The sequence below is a fragment of the Brachycentrus maculatus genome, unplaced genomic scaffold (genome assembly GCF_059751285.1).
Source record: "Brachycentrus maculatus isolate JH-2025_06_01 unplaced genomic scaffold, ASM5975128v1 h1tg000119l, whole genome shotgun sequence".
In the NCBI taxonomy this organism is placed as follows: Eukaryota; Metazoa; Arthropoda; class Insecta; order Trichoptera; family Brachycentridae; genus Brachycentrus; species Brachycentrus maculatus.
The window spans coordinates 1,247,067-1,257,500 of NW_028280872.1; the positions used below are offsets into that span (position 1 = coordinate 1,247,067).

At 31.6% G+C, this 10,434-nt stretch overlaps 1 protein-coding gene across 3 annotated transcripts in view; it reads left to right on the top strand.

Moving 5' to 3' along the window:
• LOC148309618 (uncharacterized) overlaps window positions 1-10,434 on the top strand; it is a 156,815-nt gene that overhangs the window by 135,142 nt on the left and 11,239 nt on the right. For all 3 annotated transcript variants that reach the window (XM_088259668.1, XM_088259665.1, XM_088259666.1), the window contains exon 4: window positions 9,133-9,343. In XM_088259668.1, coding sequence (XP_088115794.1) covers window positions 9,133-9,343 — 211 coding nt within the window. The remainder of the gene's footprint in view (window positions 1-9,132; window positions 9,344-10,434) is intronic.

The following is a 10,434-nucleotide window of genomic DNA, read 5'->3' on the forward strand; positions in this document are numbered from 1 at the left end:
TGTATTTTATTATAATCCAGGATTCGGACCTCACATACAAACGAAAGAGTTTTTGCTCAATAAAAACCTACTTTCATCTCACCATAGATTTTTCTGGTGAAATTAAATTAAATTCAAGCAATATGTTTCGAATTTGAAAAATGTATATAGAATTTCTAAGAATTTGAGTTGTGTGGTTGTTAATCATGGGTAGAATTGGTGGATGTTACACGTGTGTAAAGTGATCACTTAAACATTGTCGGTCGTTAGCCCCGTAAATGCCCAGACTTCCATATTCTTTTCTTGGGTGTTTTTCGTAAATACTTTGTGGCACATTTTATAAACTTTATAAAATTAAACAACCTTTTTAAACCACTTTTTTATTATTAGTTCACTTTAACCTACCAGTTTCGACAAAAAACCTTGTCATCATCATCATCATCCAAAGCTGAGAAGTCAAAAAAATATAAAAAAAAAAAATATTCTTGGACAGACTCAAAATGTTGTAGTCTGACGATGTCGGTAACGAGAAAACCCGGTCACTGGTAAAATAAAATATATGTGAAAAAAACTATATGGTATATTTTTGTTTTATATTTATCTATAAATTATGTAAATTCTGTTTTTAACGTTCGATGTGTTGTTTTGGATCCAATTGAGTTGATGTATTAAAGTTTAACCCTGTTATCAGTGAAGAGGGTTTAACTCCCAATACAGCATTAGCGATGCTGTGAGTTTACAAACTTGATAACCTGATGCCTTATGTGTGTTAACTTACAAACGAAAAACTTTGCAACTAATAACTGTAATGTAATATGAAGACTATATCCTTTAATCTAAGCCGGAGGCAGTATATCTCAGTATATTTATTAATTTCATACAAAAAAAATTTGATTACTTTTTGATATGTCCATGTGAATAACTACGTGTTAGCTAATCAAACAGTACACAACAAAGTTTTGGTTCCAACCCTAGTGTATGGATGCGAAATGATTTATGATAGATGTAGGTACAAATGGTAAAATACGGAAGAAATGCAAGGCTGAGATAAGAATTGTCTATAAAATAAAATAAAAGTTGCGTGTAAATGGTTAAGATAAGTGGAACGATGAGTGAATAAAAAGTACTAAAACAAATGTATGAGGCAAGGAGAACATAAGTCAAGTATTTGAAATATAATATTTGAATGTGTTGAAATCAGAAATCCAAATAAGCGCAGGTTTATATGAGGTGATACATAGTTACATGCAGGTATGACGTTGTCAAAGTAAAATAATAAGCTTTTCTAATCTTATCTTTCGACTATGAGTATTGTAGGTTACATTTTAACAATTTTCTCAAACAAATTTTAGATTTTTCGATTAGATTTTAACAAAAACATAATGAGAAAATTGCGATGTAAGGGAATTTTCAAAACTCGCTTTTAATTGCGTATTAATTCATTTCATGGAACATTATTTTGTCTAGCTGATTATAATACTTATCTTGTTTCGTTTGAACGTTTAATGCCTAAAAAAAAATCTGTCCATATTATAAAATTAAAATTAATTAATCTCATATGAAATATCAGGAACCTTTTTTCCACCTTATCATAAAAGCGTAAAAATACAATAATTCATTTGTATTTAATTCATTCATTCAAACCCTTTTCCGCACCTCAATGGTGCATAGGGCACTGCATTATAAACAGTGTTATCTTGATCGTTAACACACGAAGGAAAGGTGATCAGCCTTCCGCTTCAGGTACCAGTCCAGGATAATAATGAATAAATATTAGAGTGGAAAAATTATTTATATTTATTTGACCCCCCCTGGGAATCGAACCCGGGACCTCTTGGACGGTAGCCGAGCATGCTGACCATTTCGCTACGGAGGCGGACATTTGTATTTAATAACGGGTTTTTAATAAAAAGCTTATTATGAAATATATTCATTTTTTAAGGAAATCCACAGCTTGAATATATCCAGAATACCGTAAGAAGTATTTATATATAAAATTAATGTATTTGGATGTAACATATAGGCAAGTGGCTGAGTTGAAAAATAAATCATGATATTTAGCTCCGGCGCGTAGCCACCATTATAGCCAAAGTGCCCTCCGTATTAGATTAATTCCAGAAAATTCCTCCAAAGGTATCTAATCGACCCCTAACAATGGTGCTTTGGTCGTTAGCCATTCAAGGGGCTTATCTTAGTTCCAGATTTACCGTTTGAATTGAAAGCTCTTTCTACCTCCACAAAGCTCTGTGCTCCTGTAGCTTTTACTCCGCTCGAGATTCCGACCAAATTAGTTTTATTCTTTTCTGACGGTTTATTCAACCGTGTCAATTATTATGCGCTAGCACTTGTTATATGCTACACACAAACACGAGCATTTTAGTTAATTAAAATAAAAAGGTACATATTCCTGTATGTGTACACACACACATCTTGACGAGGTGCTAAATTTAAAGGCTGAGCATATTTTTAATGAAACTAATAATTACAAATGAAATTTCCAATATCGCTTCAATGTGTGTGTGCAATTAAGGAAAGTCCTATAAATTATATTGGAAGTAGGATGTTTTATGTAAGACCTTAGGCACACCAAACCTTGGAATATTCGATCGGAATTAGTTACAAATAAAGCAATTTTGTCTTGTACCATGTCAGTTCGGGCGAGATAAATTATTTCAATAACGTCTGTGACAATACAATTATAATACAAGTATTCTCCTATTTTCTCCCCGATAAATTCCATATGAAACGTGTCAATATTGGTTTTGGTATTCGCCCGATTTCGGTCCATTTCACGTACGTCTATTGATATCCAAGCCGTTATCATAACACAAGAAATTCGGCACATAATACTAAAGACAAATCGAAGAAATACCAAAGTTTTATAGAAAAACGAAAGAACAGGTGATGGGGTGAGATAAAACTGATATTTACTCGATATGCTGGTGCTTGATTTATGATAAAATCATAGTTCTTTCTCTGGAATATGTTTTCAAATCAGGTTCTACGTTTTCATATAAACAAAGCAAGTACCAATCTGCTTTCGGTACACAATTTGTAAAATAAACCTTCAACAGTTTATTTTCTCAGATTGTCAGAACTCGAAACGACTATCAATAATCATATTTCACATTGACAAATCTATCTGACTTCATAATAATTTGATATACTTAAAAAAAATTACTTCCTCTTTTTTTTGGATGATGAAAATATCTCGAAATAATTAACTTTGAAAAATTAGAACAGTTTTTTGAAAGCAATTAATCCGATAATTCCTTCGTAAAAAGCATACTTTGCAGAACATGTAAAACACTATAAATTGATTTGATTATTTTGCATTCAATTATGGGCCATGAGAAAAGCCCTGTTTATAAGTTCATGTAAGTAGACAATAATTTGTTTCATATACCTTAATTTTTACTTCAAAAGATGAATTCATATCCTAGATTACAGCTAATGTGATTTTTTAAACGTGTGAAAGTTAATTTTATCTAAAAACACGTATTACCTTAGTTTATACTATATGTGTAATCAATAACCTTTTTTAAGATAGACTTCATTGCAAAATGCATAAAAATGTTTTACATTAGCATTTATTTTACTTATGAATTGCGATAAGCACATCAAGGTACTATAATACTTTAAACACCATAAAAAATGGTTATTAAAATTCAAAGCGTGAGATCATCCACAATATTAAAATATCTGCTTTTAATGTCCTTTTTTGCATATGACAGTAAAATAAAAATGTTACACTATTATCTTAAAAAATCAAAAATATCATGCACAAAGAACACAAAAAACCTATTTCTGTTAAAGATCCAGATAATTTGAAGCACATTTTGAAGCAGCAGCTAAATGAAACGCTCGATGTTTATAGCTGTAGCGATTTCGATTATCTTCGGTGGTAAAAAACACTTTGCCATCTTCTTTATTCTTCTCTTCTCTCCCTTCTAAATTTCACCCTCTTCCTCCCCTACTAAGGGATATAACACTTCGGTTTACCTGGAAGCCGCTATCAGGAGGAGATAAGTTCATAGGAGGTATAAAAAAACAACCACGTACGCCAGTAACGCAAATATACTATGGTCCTTAGTGGAGGAAGTCCAGTGAGAGAAAACAATCAAGTACTTTGTAAAATGTAAAATGATAATAATAATAAAAATGTATGTAAATGTGGGAGTTTAATATATAAATGTATTCCTTATAACTAAATGCCCCCAAAAAAATATGGTTGTATCGCATAAAATACGATTGTAAGTAATTTTAAAGCTAATTTTCAATATTTTTTTTATCTCCCTCTGAATGATATAAAATAGGTTACTGCATTTGATGGAAAGAGTAAAAATAATACTATTTGAAATTTATAAAATAAAAGCAAGATGATCATTTGTGGGATTCATATTAGTGATAAAAACAAAATACATTAAAAAAAATATATATATTTTAACTGTATAATAATAATAATAATTTGGATAATTTGTATAGCGCCATTTTCGTAAAATACTACCTCAAGGGCGCTTATAAAGACATGGATAATAATAATAATAATAAGATGATGGTGATAATGATATAAAAAAAAGGATTAAAACGTCGTCAATCGATCTCGGGCTGTCGAGTCTGGAGCGGGGAAAAGATGAGCCGACAAATTAAAACGCCTTCCTCTTGATCCCATGGGCTGGAGAATGACCAAGGTGTTGAGCAGGACGACTTCCCGAGCGATGGTCGTCACGCTGGAGGGCAGCTTGTTGATCTCCTCGTCATTGTGGATGGCCAACTTCCAACTTCCAAACTAGCAGTTCAAACGGGACTTCACATTTATTCTCTTTTGCCGCCCTTCCGTGATCCGACATGATGGTTTTGTCTTTGAGGTTTTCCGCTTTCGCTTTCATACTAATGGGAGCTGGCGCAATTGAGGTATTTAAGTTTGTAGTTCGATTTCATAAAATTTAACCGTTTAAGCACATGTTCTCAGATTGGTATTGTCTTTGCACATTTTTATTGCAGTCATTTATCCCCGAGAAGTTAGGGGTTTCGGATGAATACACTATGGTCGTAAAGTACTCTTAAGGGACGAACACAAAGCACTTTTTAACGCCAACTTGCCACATGTGTTCATTCGGCACAGATTCTTAGAAATACACTACACCGTTTAGACCAGCATTGCTATATTGAACGACGCAATGATATTATTGATGCACTTTCATCAGTTAACAGCTAACCTTTATAAAATTTTAACTTTTAACCATTTCAAGTTAACACCAATCACAATATTTATAGATGAGCAAAAAATTGTAGACTTGAGATGTAAATGTCCGGAGAAAATTAAATAAATGATGGAGCGTGGTTCTCTCAGCAGCCGCGTCGGGCGCTCGAGGAACCACACTTCCTGTATGGATTCATATATGGTACGTAATTGGTAAAAAGAAGAAGAAATATGTTTTAGAATTGCTTTTAGAATATACTGTTATTCCTCGCACAATATGTGGTGCATTTTATCGGGCTATCGAAGGAACAATCGTGGATTATTAATTTAATTAAAGCGGTTTTAGTTGACGAAGTAAAAAGGGCATTTATACTAGATGACCCGAAATTAAAGACTGATTTGACGATTTAACTTTGTTGCGCCGCAGATAAGCATTAAGATCTTTATTTCCGCTTCTTCGCAAGTCTCGTTCGATTCTTAATCTAAGAGTAGCCACCGTTGCCTCTTCCACTACGAGAACACACAAACCACCTCTCTCTTCTGCCACCCTGTTCCTTTTGTTTTGTATGTGACTAGAATTACAAATAGGAGTTAAAAAATATTGCCAATAAAAAGTTTCACCGACGGCACTATATTCCGTTCGACAAGCGAACCCTTCGCTTCTTCCTTTCCTCCTGCTATCCGATACCGCCCTGGTAATTCAGAAATTATAAACATTTCAGCACGGAGAATTTTTGTAAAAAATATTTTTAATAAAGTTTTACCAATATTACCGTGTGGGATTATATTATTTCCTCTTTCAATGCATTTTTTTGGATTCCTAACGATAATTTGTCATTCACCAAAATCACTCAGTGCAGATAAAACAATGATTTTATAGTTATAGCATAATTTGAATAAAAAATATAAAAATATAGTTGTGTTACAAACAACATCATTTTAAATACCATAATAATTCGGAAAGAATCTTTTACTGATTTTAGACAAACATGTTTTCGAAGAAGTAGCATTTGCAAAATCTGTCAAATTGAAGCATAAATAAAATGTCCAAAATTTGAGTTATATGGTAATTAATCAATCATGGAAAGAATGGTGAATGTAACACGTGTATAAAGTGATCGCTTAAACCAGCCTATGACAGGTTGTTAACCCTGTAAATGGCCAGACTTAAAGACATTATTATCCAAATTTGTTGAAATATGAAAAATTATTGATGTCAATAACTCCTAAGGGAAATAAAATTTAAAATTTGTTTAGAAAAATTTGGGCACTCAAAATATTGTTAAAAATGTTTTTTTTAATGTTTTTTTTTTTACTTTTCGTTCAACTGGGACAAGAAAATAAATGAAATGGGAATATGGTGAATAAATGGGGTTTATGGCCTGTCAGCTAGTTAGGATCAACAATTCCATCTGTGACTTTGTCTGATAAAATATCAACAATTTTTTTTATCTCAAACTATTTTTATTTTAAAACAAGAGAAAAGTTTGGAAAATCTATCGATGAGTCTCGTCACATGATCTAAAACTTATAATAGACACGTTCAGAAAATCTCCCACTGGGAATAAGAGAAAATCTGAACAAACCTGTTTTAAAATTTTATCTCATTGCTTTGATAATGCTGAAACAATATATATGTAAAACGTGTCTTTGGTATTAAAAAAAATTCCTTAGCCGTGATATCAGAGAATCATATTTCAGTTTTGATCATTTACAATATTGCTACTAAAAAAATATTTTTAATCATCACATACATAAAACATAATCCTTTTAAATGAGAATATTTTGAACAAAGTAGGTACTTGTGTTTCAGGAGGCTTTACGAAAGGGCTTGTTCCGGAAAAAGGAAACTAAGGCTTTGTTTCTTGAGATTTATGAGTGTTAATGAAAACATGGTTGTGCTTTGTGTATACAAAGACGTCCTAATCACCTCCAGCAATGGCTTACAGCCTTATTTTTACTAATCTCCATAAATTCCATTGGTTTTCTCCTCATAATACGTTACCTAGCCTATCATTAAAATTGTGAAGAAAATATGATTTATGTTTGGTTTAATACTCCATAAGTCGTAAACAAACGCTTAAAATACACACGTTTTCTTTGAAGAGATGTTATCAGTTTTTTCCTTGACAAATTAAATGCTTTGAAATAACGAATAAAGTTTTCTTCACTTATCTGTGGAATAAAGAAAAAACACAATTTTAAATTTTTGAAAAATGTCCAAGTACATGAGCAAAGATCCTTAAAATTTATTATTTCTTTACATTTATCATTTTTAATTTTCCCGTTTTAATAAATTGATAATTTTTTCTATCAAGCCACCTGCAATATTAATAGTATTTGGCTTACTCAAACGCGTACGATAAAGTTCTATCGACGGGTATTGACAAAAATACTAAGTTAAATAAAAAAATTATATTCTTGATAGTAATTGTGTTTTCAATTCAACAAAAAATGTGATTACGAAACTTTTAATTATGTCATAAAAAAGGTAGTGACTTTTTCTAATTCATTAAAAAAACCTTGTTAAATTGTTTGATGGGTAGTTCAACCCCATGTATATTATATATCCTGTAAGATCCTTTCATTTGTATTCACGAATTCCATAGGCAGTACTGTTCCCTTTTGGGATGAAATATTAAACTGATCGTAAAAAAACCTTTTAAAGGCCCAGAGATGTCGCTAAATGATCATCTCCTCTGATGAGATGACAACAGATTTGAGGTCTTCATTTTATTCTGAATCTTTATTTGTGATTCCTTTAAAACTGAACTATTAATGACGAGGAGATGAGGGGAAGAAATCCATGAAAAAGTATCCAGTCAAAATATCCAATCAAGGTTTATTATTTCCACTTAAGTATTCATTATTTGCATTTACTTTTTAATATTAAACAAATTAAACATTCTATAGTTGATGAAATTGCTTTGAAAAAAAATGCTGATTTTAAATGCCTGCGGCAGAATGAGAATATATTTACTTTTTTATTATACAAAAAAAATGTCTCAAGAGAGAAAATTATATTTTTAAGAAGGGAATACGAAATCCTGAGAATTTACGATTAACCTGGAGTTTCTTTAAGGTTTCAGGGTTTTATAAACAATTTTTTTTTTCTTTACAAATTTATTTAACAAAGTTTTATTATTAAAATCTACTCATGCTGAATTTATAATTTTTAACCCTTTGCTAAGAAAGGGACAAAAAGTGTTGTTTTTCGAATTAAAACCGAGTTGAATAGTTTAAAACTGAACATATACTTACACACATGTATGCATATATTAACGAAACAATAATCTCCTAAGATGACGTTCCAACTCACACGTGAATGGTTGCTTGTACGTTGCATATGTATAACATCCAAAGATCTTAGAGTGTTTTTGACTACAAATTTTCACTCAAGAATCATACTTACTTGAATCACAAAAAAGTATTTACACCTCACACTGAGAAATAGGCAATAAAAATTATAAAATTGGATCCAAGTGGTGTTGCATATACCGTATATAGATTTCTGAGTCATTTTATCGTTGGGTAACTAAAAAAAAAGATTTAAAGAGATCAGCTAAACCAGCCGATCATAGATAATTGAGCTTGCAAATGCTTAGACCTTGAAAATCCCCTTTTCATCTCTTTGATATAAGTAAAATGTATTTTTCATATGAAATATTTTCATCACATTTGTTGTTTTTTTTCGTTATAGGTAGTTTGAATAATTTTCTCGTAACAAATCTCATATATGTATGTATTTACTGTAAGGCAAACGTATTTAGCTTAATACGGTAAGCTCATCGTATGTATTAGGTTAAGGTAAATAATATACGTAGTAGTAGGTAAATAAAATAAATAATTTAAACTTTGAAAACATTTTTTTATATGCATGTACTAGGAGATTAAAATATACAAGTTTTTTTAATACCATTCGAGTATGCTGAAAATGATTTTTTTTCCAGGTTTCGTGGATCAGGACCAAAGACCTGCAGATCCTTACTAGTGGTAAGCTTGTCTTCACTGCGGACTCCAGATTTGACATCATTCATGATCCCGATGCAGAATCCTGGGCTCTCAGGATTAAGAAGGCCAGGATAAGTGATGTGGGAAAATACGAATGTCAAGTTAACACCGACCCCAAGATGAATCGGTTCTTCTCGCTGAAAGTTTCAGGTATATAAACAAACATATAAAATGAAAATAAACATGATGAAAATCATAATATATAACCATTGGAGTTTAAACATTTTTTTTTAAGTCAATAAATTAGTCACGGTCCATACAAAGCTTTCTTATTCATCTGTCTGTAAGTCTGTAAAGTTCAATAACGATCAAGTCAATGAGCATCATCAGATGAGTAGATGTTTTTCTTCTTTAAATGCAGTTTTACCAATTTATTTTAATAAATACCCAAATTTATTGATTCAAGAGGACTGAATCAATATTTTCACATGAAGTTAGAATAAAAAGTTGAACAAATTTATGAGGCGAGTGAAATAGAAATAATGTAATTAAATACTAAAAAGTAGTCCTAAAGTATTTGAAAAGCTTGATCAGGTCTAAAGTAAGTTTTTTGTGGTTTCAAGTACTGCCCAGTAGTCGAAATAATCGACGGGTATGTATGGTATATATGAGGAAATGCATGCATGTGGCAAATGCAAAAATTGTTTATGAAGGCAGAGCTGTGCGGTATTCTTTTATCTTTGCTTACCCCTTCGGGAAGCGGCGTGATGGTTGCTTAGTTAGTTTCTTAAAATAATACTTATTTTTTTTACGGACATATATTTAAATAACGTAATAATTAAATTTTTATTGTGCCTTGTGTCTCCATTTAAAGGGACAATGTTCACAGAATGCGTTTCACTAGCGTTAAACAAAGAAAATTTGCTCAACCCAGCTATGCTAACAACTGTTCTACTTGATATGTAAAGCCTGCAGGACTATATCGAACCATGCTGGAACTGAAAATACTGTGGATTCCACGAAACTGAAAATATTCCAAAACTCACCTATCATTCCGCAAACTGCAAATATTTGAAACGTGTGGTTCCTAAAGAAATGGAAAATCGCCCTTTGTGTGAAAAACTTTGGATTCTTCCCGTGAAAGTATTTCGCTAGCATATTTAAATTTGTTTACTTTTAGGTAGCTTAGGACAAATATTTTGGCATCATTTACGTCACTCAAAAAAAGTTAACGTTACTTTACGCTACATAACTTTTTTGTAACTTGTCCAAAATATCAGAATGTTTCGATTCTTCTATGG